The sequence below is a fragment of the Suillus paluster genome, assembly GCF_016628075.1.
Source record: "Suillus paluster strain FC165 chromosome Unknown EDB91scaffold_105, whole genome shotgun sequence".
Taxonomy (NCBI): domain Eukaryota; kingdom Fungi; phylum Basidiomycota; class Agaricomycetes; order Boletales; family Suillaceae; genus Suillus; species Suillus paluster.
The window spans coordinates 40,648-59,043 of NW_024537665.1; the positions used below are offsets into that span (position 1 = coordinate 40,648).

The window sequence follows — 18,396 nt, forward strand, 5'->3', positions numbered from 1 at the left end:
CTATTTGACATTCTTTGAACGGCCGCACCGTCGGGAGGTGCCGTCATCCCCTTCCGATACTGGCACCCTCGACTTTTTGGCCCTACTGGACTTGGATTTCATCATCTCAACGGCCTGGCTGTTACTCTCTTTGATTACTACCTCTATTTCCTCAGAATCAACTGGTCCATCATGGACTTGAAGCTTGCTGATTGAAGAACAGTGACTTGCTACAGTGTGTGTTGATGTCACAGTATCATTAGTCAATGAAAGAGTAGGTCCAGGAGGTCCAGGAACCTCGTCCGATTCGTGTATGGTTATGGCGCCTGTATTCTTAGCGAGAATGTCAATATTAGCATCATGGACATCTTCGTCGTCAGATAGATTCTCTTCTACTTCTGCTGCTAATCCAAGTCGAGCGAGACGCATCTCTTCTTGAAGATCGTCAGCCGAATCCTTGGTATTGTGAGTGGAGTGGCGAGAAGTTCGCTCGAAAACGAATGTATTGATGTGTTTGATGATCCCCTTTAGGCGAGGCTTCTCCCAGTCGCAGAGCAGAAGTTCTTTCAAGAATGCGTAGAGCATGCCATAGTTGATTCGCGAGGTCTTCCCTTTGCCTTCTTGGGGAAACTCCTGGTCAGGGGATAATAAAAAGATGTTCTATTATTAATAGAAGCACACATTTGAAATTAAATCAGTCCAGAGCTTGATGAATTAAAACCTCGGGACTTACTGCGACAATCGCCCAAGCCACAGCCCCAGGTGTCACTGCTGTAACACCCCACTTGACTGCATTGGGCAGAGCACCGCCCTGTCATCTGCTCTTGTTAGATGATGATGTCCTGCCCTTAAGGCAGCAGCTCAGTGTCTGTCATAATCAATACAATGTAGATTAGATGTTAAATTTAAAGTGAATAGTGACTTACCTTAGCAATAGGTTGCCAATTACCGAACAGCATTTTACGAGTGCGGTCGGCAATGTTCCCAGGAAACAGTAGTGGTGGCAAAAGGGGATACAACTCGCCAGCCTTTCCTGTGATGCCGAGTAGTCGGTGAATATTGGGTTCTGCATCACGAGCATATAAGATTGCGAAGTAATGCTGGGGTAGTTCGAAAATCTGACCTGCAGCACTCCTGAGCTTGTTAAGCTCGGAGGCATGACCAGCACATACTGCCTTAGAAAACTGTAGATAGGCATTAAGTACGTCATAGCATTTTAATTATGAAAATAAATGTATTACCACGTTCGAAAACCGATTCATTGGCACCAGGTGGTGCAGGTGCTGAGGAAGCGTGTCGTACAATTCCGCCAGACATGCGAGCTCCTGCAAACCCGTAGTAGCATACCGCGCAGCTGTATTGAATGGCGGTAGAGGGTTGGGAAGTGTTGTTTTGAGCAGGGCCGCTGGTGGTGGGAACATGTTGACCATAAGACCGTAGTGTTTCGCGCAAACCTTGAGTTCCCCTTCGAATCCTACAATATCTTCCGAAACAGCAGTGTCCTGCTTGCGACGACCCTTATTGGCTGATAGTACTTTGTTTTGCTCCTCCATGATGCAGAGTTGTTCTTTCAGCGCCTGGTTTTCAAGCTGCACATTCTTGACCTCCTGCAGACATCGACAATGCTTCCATTAGTGCTATGAATGAAGATTATTTAGTTCAAACTTGCCTCCACTTCATGTTTAGAATGGCACAATCTTGGTTGAGTTGCGGCTTGACGTTGAACGGGATTAGAGATCAACCCTTGAATGACGCCATGCGTGGACCCGACCCCCTCATCGGACAACAAAGCTTCGTCAGCTGATGAAGATTCGTCGGCATAGCGGTATTGAGTTACTTGGGACATTCTAAGGAATAAGATCAGTGGTGCCCAATGCCAAAGTAGTTACAATTTATATGCAATGGTTTGGATGACGGTCAGTGCATGCGGTGCTTGGTATCAGGGTGTGGAGGACACATTACGAATCCATGACTATCATTGTGTAATGATAGAAACTGCAGGTGGTGGTAAGGAGTGCATAATAAACACCCAGATGTCAAAACACTTACTCCTCCATTGTGTAATTGTCAATATATTCAGAACCTTGATGATTCAAAGCCCACTGAGACATAATGAGAGCACGTCATCTAATCAAAGTTCTTTCGAATGAGTATTAACGCACGCCAAATAATGCATGTGCAAACCTTGATACGTGCTAGATGAGTGCTGCAATATTACCCTTCATCCACGAGGTGTGTTGGTCTTGGCACATCGGATAGGGCGGTATGACTGGTAGAGTAGCGTGCACGCAGCAAGTAGCTGGTGTTATTGTCCAAGAGCTTTCAGGATGAAACATCAGTAGCATTCTGAAGATTAAAATCCATTCTTACACCCTTGATTCACCAGAGAATGCCTTGTTCACAATGTATCTTCCAGTACTGACACTCGCACAACAAGATATGCTGCAATGACATCTGCTGGCGTCTTCTTTGATGAGTCTCTGACAGGGAATTCGGGTAAGGTTTGTACATGATAATAACATGGCTTGAGAAGACATGAGGCGTGAATGTGGCAAAATAGTCTGGGAAGTTGATCTGTGAGAGATTGGCCTTGAGGGAGTTGATGTTAGTCAGTTAATGCCACCCTTGTCACCCGGAACAGGGTGCGAGGCCATCCCAACTGCAGGATTGTCCACTCCCTGGTCAGTGATGAATCCTGCAGAGCAGTTCCTAGACTTGTCCGCTTCATTCCTAGACATCCATTCAATAATCAAGTGGATACAGAGGTCAGTAGTGGCTGAGCAATGTACCTGTTCTTCAGGAAGAATCGGACATGGTGCCTTGAGCACACGCAGCTGGTGAGCAACAAAAGCAAAGGTATAAAATGGATCGCAGACTCACCGTTTACCTACAACTATGAATGTTAACTCTGATTTTGAACTTTTGTTGCACCAGATGTCATCGATCGCCCCTAGTAGACACAGTTAGAAAAGAAACAAGCATTGCCAGACTAACTTACCTGTGATGTCCTTGATTTCCTCTTTCCCATGATTCTGTATTCCCATAGGTGTGACCCTGTTATGCTCATTGAATTTATTGATTGCTCGCTCGTGATAGCTAAAACTGCATGTGCGCGTGGTAGATGGAATGAACTCACGTAAACCAGCGAGTGCAACTCGTTGATTTTTCTCTTGATGTGGTGCTGGACTGATATCATTGCCTCATACCTGGACTGCCAGTGTGCAGCATAATACCGATCAAACAAATAGATGAGAGAAGCCGCAGAGGGCTGGTTGACCGTGCCAGGTGCAGGATATCCCACATCGGCACCTGGCCCTGCAGGATGAACCAGCCTTCAATGAGTCTCAAAGGCCAAACAGATGATACATACCTATAACAATGAATGGAGCGCTCGTGAGCTTCTCCAAAGCACCCGACCTTGGTAGCGAATTGACACCTCCAAGTTCGGTGTTGATCCTAGCAAACGTGTCAACGGTGCACATCTAGACCGAGATCAATACTTGACATACTTCATGCCGAGATTTGTACAATATTGATTGTTCGTCCCCTCGATCTTATTCTCTCACTAGAGGGAGTATGTTATAGGGCAGGTGTCGAGGCGCAGAGTCGAGGGGTGAGTTGCTAACAGACAAGGTAGCAATGAAACCACGAGCCTTGGAGGAAGGGGGCAGCGAGAAGCAGCAGGTGCAGATGTGTGCGAGTGAGCACAGACGAGTGGCGGCATGCAGAAACAACTAAATGCGAGTAAAAGCACAGAGACAAGTGCAGAGGCGGGGTGCAGACCAGTGCAGGCAAGCACAAAAATTAGCAGACAAGCGGGAAGCATAAACAAACGATCAGTTATAGTTTAGTTATAAACGTGAAAAAGCGGTACCTATCGTGCAAGATGCCAGACACAGACATGTCGAAATAGGCATAGACGTGCACACACAAGCACACAGAAATGAGTGAAGATGCTTGTCAGTGATGTACATACATATATAAACGAAAAGATGCACCTAGATTGCACCAAACAGATGTGAATGAGTGCAGGACGAACACACAGTCATCCGATCTGATCAGAGGACCTCCAATGAGAGTATACTGCCATGACAGTCGCTTATGGTGATGGGCGAGAGTGTGAAAAGACAGAATGATACATCAGCGATCAGACCTTGCTCGAGAATCAGAACCGCAGAAGTTTTCAAGCAAAGTGAGATATTGCAAGATCAGACTATTAGTAATAATAATACAATGATTAATGCCTGGCTGCAAGGTGCATTTGCTTCATGTGCAGAAATATGTCACTGTCTACTGTATCCATAACGAGAAAGTCACCAGCTGTAGTAAGATCGGGAGCGAGAGCAACTCCTCGGATGATCGATTCTGCTAGTATGAACTCACTAGCAGTTTCTCTTGGTTGTGATCTAACACGCCAAAACTTCAGGTGTTTGTCCTTCTGGAGACGCCTCCCAGTTATGGCATCATTTGGATGTACAAGGGCGATGGGATAGAATGTGTCATGAATGACACACGTAAAGAGGAAGAGGAGCCGTGCAAAAAAGACACCAGCTGTGGTGTTAACAATGACACAGTCATATCGGGGAAGATTATGGAAACTTGGGCTGCAACGGAGATAGTCGGTGGTCTGACGGAAGTCAACTAGCGACTCGTAGTTAACCTTGAGGAATCGAATGTTATAATAACCAAGTGAAGCAAGCCACAAGTGAGCTAATGAGAGTGAACAGGACTATAGTCCAGTGTCAGTTGCTATTGTGTTGTGTAAACTAATGAGTGTACTATACATATAGTCCAGTGTCAGTTGCTGAAGAGCAACCAACACAGGACTTGCTACCTATGGGCGAGTCTATGTAAACAAGTGTAAACACTGCCTAAGTAAGTAAGGAATTCACATCACATGCTAAGTGAGAGTCCAATAGAGGAAGCAACATCATAAGACAAATAACTCGCACCATAAGGTGCTCAATCACCACAACTAACATCGAAACTCTGTTATCTTCTCGGGATCAGTTATGGGTGAGTACCGACTTTCAAATTGGACTTACTTCGTCCAATGGTAACATGTTCACCTGGGCCTGCTGTGTAATAGTGGGCAAAGAATTTAAAAATGCATTGAGTTTTGTGCGGAATCGTCTGAAGGAGGGATTATCGATATATTGTGTTTCGATTGCCTCCAGAGACTTTTTCGGTTGCTTCGATCCGAATCTGATATGGAAGTTGGATGGGACATTAGTATCGGGGTCATTCTCATTGTCCTCGTCTTTGGCCATCCGAGTGTTGTATGCATCCAGTTCATCCACTCGACCACTGATGAACTCAGAAACAAGAGACCAATGGTCTGCATGTAAAATCTGTATGTAACTTACTAGATTAAAACTAGAACCAATGATATCGAAAATAGAATGACAAACCTGTGGTGCGACATTCTTAAAATTAGTCCGTCATTGATATGACTCCTTCAGGGGGCCGTGACACTTCTCGTTCAGCTTTGTGTTGTAGTTGCAAGTCACTCCCTTAGCCTCGATGTCGTCAAATAGGTGGGCAGCTAGATGGTTCTTCGGAAATGACCAGTTCTTGTCTGGCCGTATAGCTTGAGACTTCTCGATATATTTCTAACAGATTAATAGTTAAAAGGTGATTCAGACAGTCCAATATCACTTACATTCATTAGCTTGGAGAATTTTTTAAGGGCTTCTCATCCTCCCGCAATCGTTGTTGTGGTCTGTACCTCAAGTGCTGCATACAGGTCCACATTGAGGTATGCACGGATACATTGAAGGAGAAGGTAAGCGACTTTACTTTCATCAGTGTTTGGAAGAACATCATGAGCCGTGAATGTAATCAGCTGATTCGATAGTACATAGCTCTATTGTTAGTAAATGGCACCATCATCACTTAGATAGATTAGTTTTACCTTGAAAATATCTTCGTATTTACTTCCATTGGTGAATGATATAGACATAACAGCATCGAAATGGTTCAAATTCCGCCAACGAGGCAGTGCATCAAAACTATTACATGTAGAGCGAGAAGTGAGACAAAATGCTGTGAATTTAACTCAATATGACTTCTGGTCAATTTTCACGGTGGGGTTGCATCCCAAAAGGCCAATTAGTAGTTGTAGTTCTGGCCACATGTGATCCCCGAAGAGACCCCGAAGGACAGCATGAAGTCGGTCATAGCATAGTGCGCGGTGCACGTCAGTAGTCTTCAGATTCATGTCATGAAATGCATTCTAAAAGTAGTCAAGTTAAACGGTTATGAAATGTGGAACAATATGCTATCATACATCAACATCATGAATTGACTGACTCTTAAGTATTGCCTCCTGTCGTCCCTTACGGTGCTCCACCCTTGCCTCAATCAAAAGGGTGTTTGTTGCCTGGCTTGTCCGAAGAGCGTAGTTATGAGGCATGATGGAAGCTAATTCGTCTCCGGGAATCAAACAGATCAGGCACGGAAAGTTGCTCATAACACCCCGAGTGAGTGACATTACACTCCTGGAGTGTCAGAAGTTAAACAGCATATCAATAAAGTTAAAATGTAAACCTACTGCTCCTCATAGTCTGCGGACAGTATCAACACCAGGGTATAGAAGAGCCTTGCAATATTGTCCCAACAATTTGCCCATCGGCCACTTATTGAAGGCGGTACAATTGATGCGAGAACCTTCTTGATGGACACATGCCATACAGCTACTTTGAAGTTGGCAAATTGTGGTGTACCTTTGTATTTCGGGTCCTCTTTGACCTATGACGTGACAGTTAGCTCTAGATATGAAAAATGATCATGAAACGTACCAATGGGAGCCACCCAACCACCTGGCCCCCACCCATCCCGCTTCCGTTTCTGATCATGACGGGAAGGTTTGCTAGGCGAGCGATTACGGGATATTCTTTCTCGCGACCAAATGATGATAGTTTTGACTTGTCAGCATACAAAATAAACGCTAATGGTTTCATGTCGGGAGGTATCTGAGACTATAGTAACATCAATAGCCATATCACAGTACAACATGGAAATAGTTACCTGGCAGTCCCAGAACACATCCGCCGTTCATGGTTCATCGATGAACCTGATGAACGTGTCTCCATCGAATTTTGATAACCATTGGGCATCAAAAACGCAATGCGGGCCGATGATGGGATGTCGCAGAATATCAATCACCCAATCCCAAAGGGGGCAAAAGTAAACTGTGTATTCCTTGTCTGTACTGTCGAGCAGAACTACAACAGTATCCTTTTCAAACTAGATGAATCAGATAGTGTATGAGAGCAAATAAAGACATGACTTACCGGTGTAAATCGATGAGACGCCGCTTCCCAAGTATTCCTAACATCGGCATAATTTTTAAGCGTGAAAACTTTGCTCTTACTGCATTGAACCAAGTGGATAAGGCGTGTTGTTTGCTCATGGGTGAGTGCGGCCTCGTGTGCCAATTCGGCAACCTCAAAGTCAAGTCAACATGAAAATGGAAGCCAGGGCTGGTGTTCCAGGTGGGGTGGCTCGTAATTGTGGTGTCGGGTGAAATCAGTGAACGCTTCGATGCGTGGTGCGATCCTCGCATGTGGGTGAAATTCAGTGTGGATATCGTTGATAGCAAGTCCAGGGACATCGACGTCAGGCTCCGAGTCAGAGCGATCTAATAAACATAATGGTCAAGACACCAAATAATGCTTGACTGATGGAAACTTACCTGATGACATGTCAACATTGGTGTTATAATGGCCATTATCGTGATCATGGTTGTAGTCCTGCTCAATCCAGGCTTGTCATATTGCAGGTTATCAGTTGATCTAAAATGCCCAAGTCAAGATATAAAACTCACCATCGCCATGCGCAGCTCGTACGGACAGGGCTGGCACAGCAGCTGCTGTAAAATTGGTGTTATGTTAGTAGAATTGTACTAATAGTCTAAGCATAAGATCAACCTGCGGACCTTGTACATGCGGGATTGAAGCCCATTGCTCTGCATCTTCTTCAGACTCTCTTGCACGTTGCTCGCAGGCTCTTTGATGACTGTTGAAGCCTTTCGGCTTGAAACTGTGTCCGCAGGTATGACAAACTTGCCGTTTTTCATCTTGTATGTATTGTAGATGTGCAGACATGCTGCGGTGGTGCTGTGTGGTGCTGACAAGACTTCGAGGTGTTATCCAGATAGAGTACAGTGGGGGTAATACAAGAGACGTCTGAATCAGTGGCAGAAAATGGAGTTGACATGCGATTGCAATGTGTGGACTGTGTCATGATAAGCACGACACGTGGACTCTGAATCGGATGATATTAATGAGTCACCAGGAATCCTCGCCAGATAATGGAAGCTCGTGTGGTGAGTAGATTATGATGGCCCTGTTGTAGATGCAGCATGGCGTGAAAAAGTTGGAGCTGTTCGAAGACCTATGATCCTCCTGCGAGGACTCTTGACATGATCAATGGGCCAGTGAGTTGTCAGACTTTTCCAGAGCTGGTGTTGCAAGTTGTTGAGCTTAGACTGATCAGATCAGAAAGGGACATTATCGTCTACGGCAAGAACAATGTAAGTACTGAGAGATGTACTTGATATGGTTCAGAACAAATTGCGCAGCAACGTTGGTCCAGGCAATGACTGTATATATTATTAGAATAAGATGATGCAATTCATATCAATCTTATCATATCTACGGGTGCATTTGTAAAGCGTTGAGCTGTGTTGCAATCAGGTCACGTGCATTACAATGTTCAATTCAAACCTTATCTCAATCATCAGTCATTGTAATGCAGGTGGGAAATTTCTGACATTGTCACAACCTTCAACCATCAGATCCCAATGCTTCCCCCCTGGACCTCCAAAGAGATATGGAAAACTGCCAAGATGAAGTACTTGACCCAAGGATACCCTTCACCTGTTACCTTCATGGTCGCGAGATCACAGACACCTCGGTCTTCATCATTCTGTTTGCAAATCCAGGGGTGGAACAAACATACTCAGCCCACTGGTACTGTTCCAAATTCATGCCACTCTGAGATGAAGACATGCGAAACCAGCTACAGACCACCCCTACTCAGATGTTAGCACAGTTGGCAGATGCAGTGAGTCACTGACGTATATTCTAGCCAGTGTTTGTTAATTTCCTTCTGCATAGTCTTCTCCTACACACTGTAAGCAGAAAAACTACAAAATCGGGTAACCCAATGCACTTTGGCACTGATCTGCATGCCAACTATCAGGATGCTGTCCACAAAGCACTGCTGCTGGCACTGGCATCTCCCATCCACGGGCTGGCATTGGCAGCACATTTGCTAGATCTGCACAAATGAGGCCTGTGAGTAACTGGCTAGCTGGATACAGGGTGCTTACACTTTTTTAGAAAGATTCTCCATGGTGCATTGGGTCTGGATGTCACTGTGCAAGCAGTAGACAATCTTGTTACTGCAGAGGACTCAGAAATAGTCCTTAAGGCACTACAGCATGCATGGGCCACCAGCTTGCTTTCATGGATGTCGGGGCAAAGTCACCATGACCAGCCCCAGACAGAAGGCTACTACTTCACACCCATCTTCATCCCTTCATCCCTGGAGGGGTTAACCCTACCAAGAGCTGATATTGCCCCACCTTCGACCCTGCATAAGGTGTTGATGGCTATGCAGCCGTTTATAGTCACTTTCCCACCTGGTACTATAAATCCCAGACTACTCTCAGCACACATGCCTGCAGGGTATGATTTTGGTGAAGACTTAGAATTCTCTCAATGGCACACTGCAGACACTATGCCCGAAAATGAAAGGTACTTCATTGGCTAGTGGTTTGATGAAGTTCAGACAGTGCCACCTTGTGTTGTCATTATTCCCCCCTACCATGAGCCTAGAAGCTGTACAGAATACTAGTTATCAAATTTTGCTCACACACATTATTAGTACTGGCAGGAATTGCCAGCGGAGTTTGAGTATTATATCCTCTTCCATTTTCAGTACTTCCTCCAGGCCTACTGCCCTCTATTCCACTCCCACCCTGACAAACCCCATGAGCTATGGGAAAGGCATCAGTGGTGGATGCGCTACTGCATTTAGCATCTTTCATCCAACCATCAAAATTCCCTTGGATGAGCTCCTGGGAGATGAGTACAAAGACAATCAAATAGCTGACACACCTTCTGAGGACACCAAAGAAGACGGAAATGACCAAGGCGACATCGACATACACTACAATTGATTCAATAATGTCAGAAAAAAGTTAGCAGGCTTACTACAATACAATACAATACATTTTAATCGTCCATGTCATATACCGGATCTGAGCCCCTCCAATACCACCTGTGAACATCCCTACTGCTGGTCCAACTCCCTGTTTCCCCATCCCTCCTTCTCCGACAATGCATGAAGTGCATCTCAGCAGGACTAGCGCTGCTACCTCCACCTGACTCCACTCCACTCCTCCGACACTACCCCTATTTCCTCTGACACCATATCCCTACCATCCGATCCTATCTGGAGCTCTGCTCCTCCGCTCTGTTGGTCCACCTGATCCTATTCCTACTCCCTCCACCATCTCCGCTTTTTTGACCCACTCGGTTCCTCCAGTTTCTCACGTATCAGTCCACCCGACCATTAGTCTGTCCGACCGCCTCACTGGTCCACTCCTAGACTAGGAACCACTCAACTGGTCCTACCTCCATTTGATATCATAGTTCCTCCTTTTGATCACCAGTAATCCCTATACCCAAGTGATTATTGATCTGTCACATACATACTATTCTCCAAGCCTCTTTCTTGTATGTCTCAGTCATCTGTCTTGTAATTCTGTACACTCAGCACATAGCCTTCTGCTATGCTATGCTACTTATTTAAAGTATATAAACATATGTACATCTGTCTGTAGATCTTTAGTCTGAATATTACCTTTTCTAAGTCCTGTTCTTCTGTCCCTGGACTTGAGCTAGCTCTTGTTTGCCGGCCTAGGGGATTGACTCCCTAGGTTGGCTGCCTCCTCCACTCATCCAACTTCCTGCGCCTTTCCCACATGTCAGACTTGAGCCCAGCACTCTCGCACATCTGTCCTCTTCATTTCCGCTCTGTTTTGGACTTTGTCCGAGCAGTCCTTTCCACTCTGCTTCTATTGTTGGTTCTGACCGCAGTAGTCTTCCGCCTCTCTCCTGTCAGGCGGACCAACCTCTGCCCAATGTTCCTGCGCTCATCTAGTAGTCTGTTGGTCCTCCTTTGGAGAATGTTACCCATACCCCTGCTGATTCATACTGCCAAGAGGTGTTGATGCGAGGATTGGGAAGAGGTCGGGGTCAGCAAAGGTATAAATGATGGGGGTTCCGGGTGTCAATGTGGTCTTGTCATGATACCTTGATCCCACCAATGAGGGCTGCAGCTAGGACCCATGAATTCACTGATGTATGCTGGTCATTACATCCGACTGCCCTTGACTGCTATAAATCTGCTCAGACCAAGTTCTGCCTAGGTGTCAAAGCTTGTGACCTTGTGTAACCTTCATCAGTAAATGCATGAGTCCTTGAAATTGTAGCCGTGGCAACTGTAGGAGGACATAATTCTGCTCCTGCTAAATATGACTGTGTATGATACAAGAAATTTGACTTGTTCGTACTTGGCTATGGATGGCCACCATTATAGACTAGTGGGAGAAGTTCATAACAAAGCCGTGACAAACTTCCTTCGCAGCCAGCAAGGGATGGGAGCACAATGGTGTCCGTGTTGTTGAGCATCTTCATTTGCAAAGATTTATGTGTAATATTAGGTGATCATTCAAGACTTTCCGCAGGACAATGACTTTAATGCTTGTCAACAAATAGAGATTGGCCTGTTGGTTCATAACAAAATTGTGACAAGCTGCCTTCATAGCCAGTAAGGGATGGAAGCACAATGGTGTCCGTGTTGTTGAGCATTCTCACTTGCAAAGATTTATGTTTAAGTTTAAGAGATTATTCAAGACTTTCTGCAGGACAATGACTTTAATGCTTGTTAACAAATAGAGATTGTCCTGGTGGTTCATAACAAAATCATGACAAGCTGCCTTCGTAGCCAGCAAGGGATGGAAGCTCACTAGTGTCAGTGTTGTTGATCATTCTCAGTTGCCACAAATATTGCTTCAATTCTTATGTTATCCGAGACTTCCCCGAAGAATAGTAGCTTTAGCATCAGTCAATAGATATTGGTTGGCCTGACGGTTCATGACAGAGTCATGACAAGTCACCGTTGCGGCCAGCAAAGGCCTGATGGGAGCTCAATAGCATCAACAACATTGATCATTCTCAGTTGTCATCACTTATTCCTTCCCAGGTTTCTCAAGGTGCAGTGCGTGCAGATACTCAATATATAAATGATAATTTTGTTTCTGCATTGAAGGCGTTAAGTACTAATTCTGGGGTTTGAGTTGTTTGAGCAATTTGAAGGGCAAATGGTCTGAAGACTGACTCAGACAGCATGTACTAAATTACTTAGTAGTTGCAAAGTAGTTGTGATACTTTACATATCGGTGCGTGTACATCATAATGTACACATACAATGGTGATGCAAGATGGAGAGAATAAGAAAGTCACTAACAAAGTCATTTTTCTGCGCGAATATGAGGTTGTTGAAGTGGTCTTGAGATATGATATATCATGATGCCGTCCTCCCAGGCCAGTGCAGTTTGGCCCGTGTCACAGTTTTCAGGCAGCCTGTGAGTTATAGAATGAAAGAACACAGGCCCAAGATACAATGGTGATGATTCAGACAAGGAACAAAGCAAAAAAAACTCTTAGGAGGACTATTCAGAAAGACCAATGGTCAGCATTGTCATTGTCATTGTCATTGTCTTTGTCCTCATCTTTGTCTTTGTCTTTGTCTTCCTTGTTCTCATCCTCAGGCTCCTCGTCCTCGGGTTCCTCACCATCTTCACCGTTGTCATCATCACCTTCACCCTTCTCATTGTCACCTTTGCCACAGTGTTGAATATTGCTCCCCCAGTCATCATTTCCATCATCCGCCGAGTCTGAGCCATCTGCCGAATCTGCGTCAGTGCAGTCTCTTGTCATCTACTGCAGGATGGTGGGATGCCCAATTCCACAGTGTGTGTAATGCATGAACATGTCTCGATCCGCAAATCTGAGTGGTCCACAGCTTAAGTAAAAGAAAATGAGATGAGAAGTTGTTGCACTTACATGCCGACATAGTACGCCTCCCAGTCATCTAATTCATCACTTTGACATGCAAATGACCTTCCATAGTGAAGGGAGCTTGTTCCCCACCCAGAAGCAAAAGCCAGAATCAAATGCACACTTCTGATGACCTGGCTGGGATTGAGAAATCCGAATGCATCGCAGTCAGCCTCTTCAACGGAAGCAACCTTCGGCAGTCAAGTGTAATTCATCCCTGACTGGTGACTAGTCAAGGGGGCGAGCCATCTAACATAGAGAACTTCAATCTGGTGCATTTTCATTGAACCTTCAATGTTGAGGCAAACATCCATATGAAATATGCCCAGAACATGGGCATACCAGTAGGGATGTTGGGGTTTCATTTCACCAGAAAGGACCACGACGTCAGAATGCATCCGAGGATTGACGATGTCATACGCTCATTGAAGGTTGTTGTTAGGTACCGTGCCGACTCAGGAAGCAGAGGGGTCGGGGCTTGGCTTCAGCTCTTGCACTGCGCCCTTAGCCCAGTACGTGCCCCGAATTTGGAGCAGGTCCGACATTGTCTGATGGTAGAATGAGTGGTCCGCTTTGGTCCACTTTGAGGGTCGGGGAGTAAGGGCTACTAGTGGTGGGCTGACTAGGAGTGGAGCAGAGAAGGGGGGAGTGATGTGGAGGGTGGATAGGAGCGGGGGGAATGTTTGGTAGGGGCAGAAAGGTGGAGGATAATGTGGAGGGACAAGGGGGAATAGTTGATAGGGGCAGAGTATAAGGGAAAGACTTAGAGCACGGCTCTAAGTCGGAGTGGAGGGTCAGAGGGTCAGAGAGTCAGAGGTGACAACAAGTTGAGACTTGTGTCCAGAGGAGGCAAGGTCCTACTGAGAATTCTCACAAGATGTAACTGTGAGAAGACAAGTAATATTAAGACTGAGGAAAAATATCTAAGTACAGGATATGTTATTTACTTCTATGTATGAGGCAGTGATCAGGATAACTATGTAGTAAATGTTACGCATAACCTCTCGGATGAGATCTGGCAGTGCTAAACCCACAAGGGGTGTTCAAAGTGTGGCCTTCGGCGCTAGCCCAGCAAGGAGCTTGCCTGCGCTAAGTCTGAGTAAGGGTTGAGGCCCTTACTTGCATAGAGTCGATTGGAGCTTCTCGAGGATATGATCCAAGAGACGGAGTTCAACTCAAGAGTATTGTCTCAAGAGAAGATGGTTCTTTGTACAGAGGGAGTTCTCTTTAGGCAAGAGAAGTTCAGACCCAATGACAAGATCAGATGAGAACCGAGTAGATTCAAGTTAGAGAATCTGTCTACTGTACAAGTGGGATATATATATATATGTAAGGGTGATGTACCGGTGGAATGGTAAGGGTACAGGGTAAGCGGAGGCAATACCGAGTTAGTGGTAAGGGTCAAGGGCTGTGTGAGTCATAAGTATAAAGGGGTAAGAAGTACCGGTTGAACGGTAAGAGCAAAGGGTGTGGGGAATCCCCATCAATGAGGGAACCGAAATAGTGGGAAGGGCATAGGGTTCGGTAGAAGCTGAGGCTTCTCTGATCTAGGGGTAGAAGCGAGAGCTTCTCGTGTTTCAGAACAACGGGATCAAAAGAAGGGATGAAAATAGAATAGTCATAACCATGGTCTAGGTCTGGATGAGTCCGAAGAATGAAACAACATGGAACGCTCATGTTACTGTAACAGTAAAGCTATGTACCAAGGATATACAGTAGCTCAAAAAACTGTCCACATGTTTGTGCTATTTTCACTATTTACATTATTGTATATGAATGGACAGGTAGACCAAGGTTATGCTAGTGGGGTACTCTGTAGTACTCCCTTGGGGCGTAAATTTGAGCCCTTGCCCGTGGGAATCCATGGTAATGTCGTGGTGCTATAGGCCTTACAAAATGATGACTCATGCGGACAGTTTTTTGACCCTAGATTAAAATTATATAAATCATTAGTTATGACACCATAAAGTCATGCCACTATTAAATAAATTATGAAGTGGTGTCATTATGACATTATTAAACCTATTGCTAAGTATATAATGAAGTGTGTCCCATATATCATAGTCATAATCACCATGAAAACCATCTCCTCTGCTCAAAGGGATAATATCCTTTCTCTGTCTACTACTGGCCTCTCCACTCATCAAATAGCCTCTAGAACTAGTGTATGCAAGTCTACTGTAGCTAAGCTCATCAAAGAATGTCACCCAGACAAGGAAAACTCCAGTGGAGGTTGTCCATCCAAACTCACCTCTACTGATAGGAGGGTCATTATCCAACATATCACCACAGGAAAGGCTGATAATGCTGTCCAAGTCACTCATCATATCAATTCCATCATCCCTACTCCAGTTTCTTCACAAACAGTGAGGAATGTCCTTAAGGAAGCCAATCTTAGGGCTGTAATAAAGAAGAAAAAGCCTCTTCTTTCCATCACTCATAGGAAGAGAAGACTAGCCTTTGCCCTAGCCCATCAAAACTGGACTGTAGAGGACTGGAAGCGGGTCATATGGTCTGATGAGACTAAAATCAATAGAATTGGGTCAGATGGGAAGGTATATGTGTGGAAAAAGAAGGGGGGGCCCTCTTACAGACAGAGAGATTAATGGAACTCTCAAGTTTGGAGGAGGTTCTCTAATGGTATGGGGAACTATGGGGTGGAATAGTGTGGGAATGCTTGCAGAAGTTGAGGGGAGGATGGATGCTGAGCGGTATGTGGACATCCTCAACCACCACTTGCTGCCTACCATGGCAGAATCAGGAATTGATGAAGAAGACATTATTTTACAACAGGATAATGATCCCAAGTATACATGCAGAAGAGCCAGAGAATGGTTTGAAGAGCAAAATATTCACCTCCTTGACTGGCCAGCACAATCCCCTGATGTCAATGTCATTGAACACCTCTGGGGAGTACTCAAGAAGAAGCTTTTAGCCTATGAACACCCTCCTAAAGGAGTGTGGGAGTTATAGGAGAGAGTTACAGTGGAGTGGGGAAAGATTACAGCAGAGGATTGTCAGAAATTGATTGAAAGTATGCCTAGAAGGATAGAGGCAGGAATTAAGGGCAAGGGAGGTCACACAAAATACTAGAACAGCTAATTATCTGTGTAAAATACTTGGGTCAAAAAACTGTCCACATGAGTCATCATTTTTTAAGGCCTATAGCGCCACCACATTACCATGGATTCCCACGGTCAAGGGCTCACATTCATGCCCCAAGGGAGTACTACAGAGTACCCCACTAGCATAACCTTGGTCTACCTGTCCATTCATATACAATAATGTAGATAGTGAAAATAGCACAAACATGCAAACAGTTTTTTGAGCCACTGTAGTTTGTAAGTACTTTACATAGGCGAAGACATAAGTCAGAGTAGATATCAATATGTACGCGTCAGATCAGTGATTGAGCGGTAAGGAGAATTACCAGTGATCCGGAAGTAAGGGTCTATGTACCGAAGGGGAAAGTATATATCTAAAGGGGGAAAGAGATCCAGTTGAGTGGAGAGGTTATGGAAGGGGACTGGTTGAGTGGTTGAGCAGAAGCATAGGGCGGAATGCGGACTTGTGATTGGATGGAGCAGAGGATGGATGGAGCGGAGGGGGTCAGAAAGCGGAGTGGATATCAATATCGGAGCGGTCAGATCAGGTATATGACAGTTGTAAGTTGTGTAATGTACCTAGTCGATGGATTATATAGCAAAACCATTATAATGTGCATAATGTACCTGCATTGTTTGGATGGAGTATATCTTGTTGTCTGGAATGATGACCATATTGCACTCGTCTTCTGTGAAGATATGGTCGCAATGGCTGATGTCTAACCCCCGAAGTCAATATAGTATGTGATCTTTGAGCCTTGGTATGAATGCCTACAAGCGCATACTGCTACAGCTGGGTCGTTATTGTGTTGTTGAAGAAATTTAAAGATATGGAATGGGTTGTTGCAGTTAAGTTTCAGAATATAATGATGACCTTTGAACCCTGCAGGCAGGTTGATCAGAGCCTGCTGGATAGCATAGAATTTTTTTCCTGTTTCTGCTATGCGCCGTAGGACACATTGACAGTGCTCATGTTTAGTGAGTTGGGCCGGAGTGTGTAGTTGGCTGGTCAAAGGATAGAACACTTTCAGCGCTTTATGTGCCAACTCTCCCTAGTCTAAAATCAGATCAAGAGAAGAAAATATGATGTGTTCACCTACAATTTGCATAGTAAAGGAGTCTGTTGTCCCAAAGAGCCAGATTGTTTGCAAATAATCCCCCATGGCATGAAATTTATAAGTACTCAAATCAAATTTCTTAACCTTTCAACCACTGTTCCTGTCATATACCTGATCTGACCGCTCTGATATTAATATCCACTCCACTTTCCGACCACCTCCGCTCCATCCATCCTCCACTCCATCCAATCACAGTCCACATTTTGCTCCTATGCCTCCGCTTGACCGCCCAACCGGTCCCCTTCTATAACATCTCCATTCAACTGGAACCTCTTTCCCCTTTTAAATATATACTTTCCCCTTCAGTACATAGACCCTTACTTCCGGATCACTGGTAATTCTCCTTACTGCTCAATCACTGATCTGATGCGTACATATCGATATCCGCTCCAACTTATGTCTTCGCCTGTGTAAGTACTTACAAATTATATCCTTGGTACATAGCTTTACAACATAGTTATCCTGGTCACTGCCTCCTACTTAGAAGTATATAACATATCCTGTACATAGATATTTTCCCCAGTCTTAATATTACTTGTCTTCTTGCAGTTTCTACTTGTAAGAATTCTCAGTAGGACCTTGCCTCCTCCGGACACAAGTTTCATCTTGTTGTCACCTCTGACCCTCCGCTCCGACTTAGAGCCGTGCTCTAAGTCTTCTCCTTATTTCTCCACTCCTATCAAGTATTCCCCCTGCTTCTTTCTACCCTCCACATTATCCTCCGCCTTCTCTGCTCTGCTCCTAGTTGACCCGACGCTAGTAGCACTTACCTCCTGACCCTCAAAGCAGACCTAAGCAGTCCACTTGTCCTATTGTCGGACAATGTCGGATCCGCTTCAAATTCAGGGCATGTGCTCAGCTAAGGGCGCAGTGCAAGAGCTGAAGCCAAGCCCCGACCCCTCCGCTTCTTGAGCCGGCACGGTTCCTAACAGGCGGAGGGAAGGGACTTACTGAAGGTAAAAATCCCACAATGTGACATGTGCCAGAGCTGGGCACTGAGCATGCGTACTTGCTCAAATTTCCAAAGTACAAGTACAGGGGCCAAGCCTTAGCCATTCT

At 45.1% G+C, this 18,396-nt stretch overlaps 4 protein-coding genes across 4 annotated transcripts; 1 reads left to right on the top strand and 3 right to left on the bottom strand.

The window, feature by feature from the left end:
- On the bottom strand, positions 1 to 1,825 carry EDB91DRAFT_1254319 (uncharacterized protein; the record flags this gene model as incomplete). The annotated part of the gene is made up of 5 exons (XM_041323800.1): positions 1 to 639; positions 713 to 790; positions 906 to 1,163; positions 1,221 to 1,586; positions 1,655 to 1,825. The coding sequence occupies 5 exons, from the start codon at positions 1,823 to 1,825 to the stop codon at positions 1 to 3; spliced, it is 1,512 nt and encodes a 503-aa protein (XP_041171331.1).
- Positions 1,826 to 2,588: 763 nt separating this feature from the next.
- On the bottom strand, positions 2,589 to 3,461 carry EDB91DRAFT_1086776 (uncharacterized protein; the record flags this gene model as incomplete). Its single annotated transcript, XM_041316110.1, has 6 exons — positions 2,589 to 2,709; positions 2,769 to 2,798; positions 2,860 to 2,929; positions 2,978 to 3,011; positions 3,116 to 3,294; positions 3,350 to 3,461. 6 exons carry the CDS (start codon positions 3,459 to 3,461, stop codon positions 2,589 to 2,591), a joined length of 546 nt encoding a protein of 181 aa, XP_041171332.1.
- A 755-nt stretch (positions 3,462 to 4,216) lies between these two features.
- On the bottom strand, positions 4,217 to 7,723 carry EDB91DRAFT_1239645 (uncharacterized protein; the record flags this gene model as incomplete). Its single annotated transcript, XM_041321885.1, has 13 exons — positions 4,217 to 4,689; positions 4,960 to 5,006; positions 5,041 to 5,355; positions 5,434 to 5,591; positions 5,642 to 5,673; positions 5,875 to 5,990; positions 6,048 to 6,214; positions 6,269 to 6,479; positions 6,533 to 6,729; positions 6,780 to 6,959; positions 7,105 to 7,227; positions 7,275 to 7,427; positions 7,676 to 7,723. 13 exons carry the CDS (start codon positions 7,721 to 7,723, stop codon positions 4,217 to 4,219), a joined length of 2,220 nt encoding a protein of 739 aa, XP_041171333.1.
- A 681-nt stretch (positions 7,724 to 8,404) lies between these two features.
- Positions 8,405 to 10,168, top strand: EDB91DRAFT_1086778 (uncharacterized protein; the record flags this gene model as incomplete). Its single annotated transcript, XM_041316111.1, has 7 exons — positions 8,405 to 8,515; positions 8,780 to 8,954; positions 9,004 to 9,048; positions 9,102 to 9,117; positions 9,203 to 9,281; positions 9,331 to 9,743; positions 9,928 to 10,168. 7 exons carry the CDS (start codon positions 8,405 to 8,407, stop codon positions 10,166 to 10,168), a joined length of 1,080 nt encoding a protein of 359 aa, XP_041171334.1.
- Between the last annotated feature and the right edge of the window lie 8,228 nt (positions 10,169 to 18,396).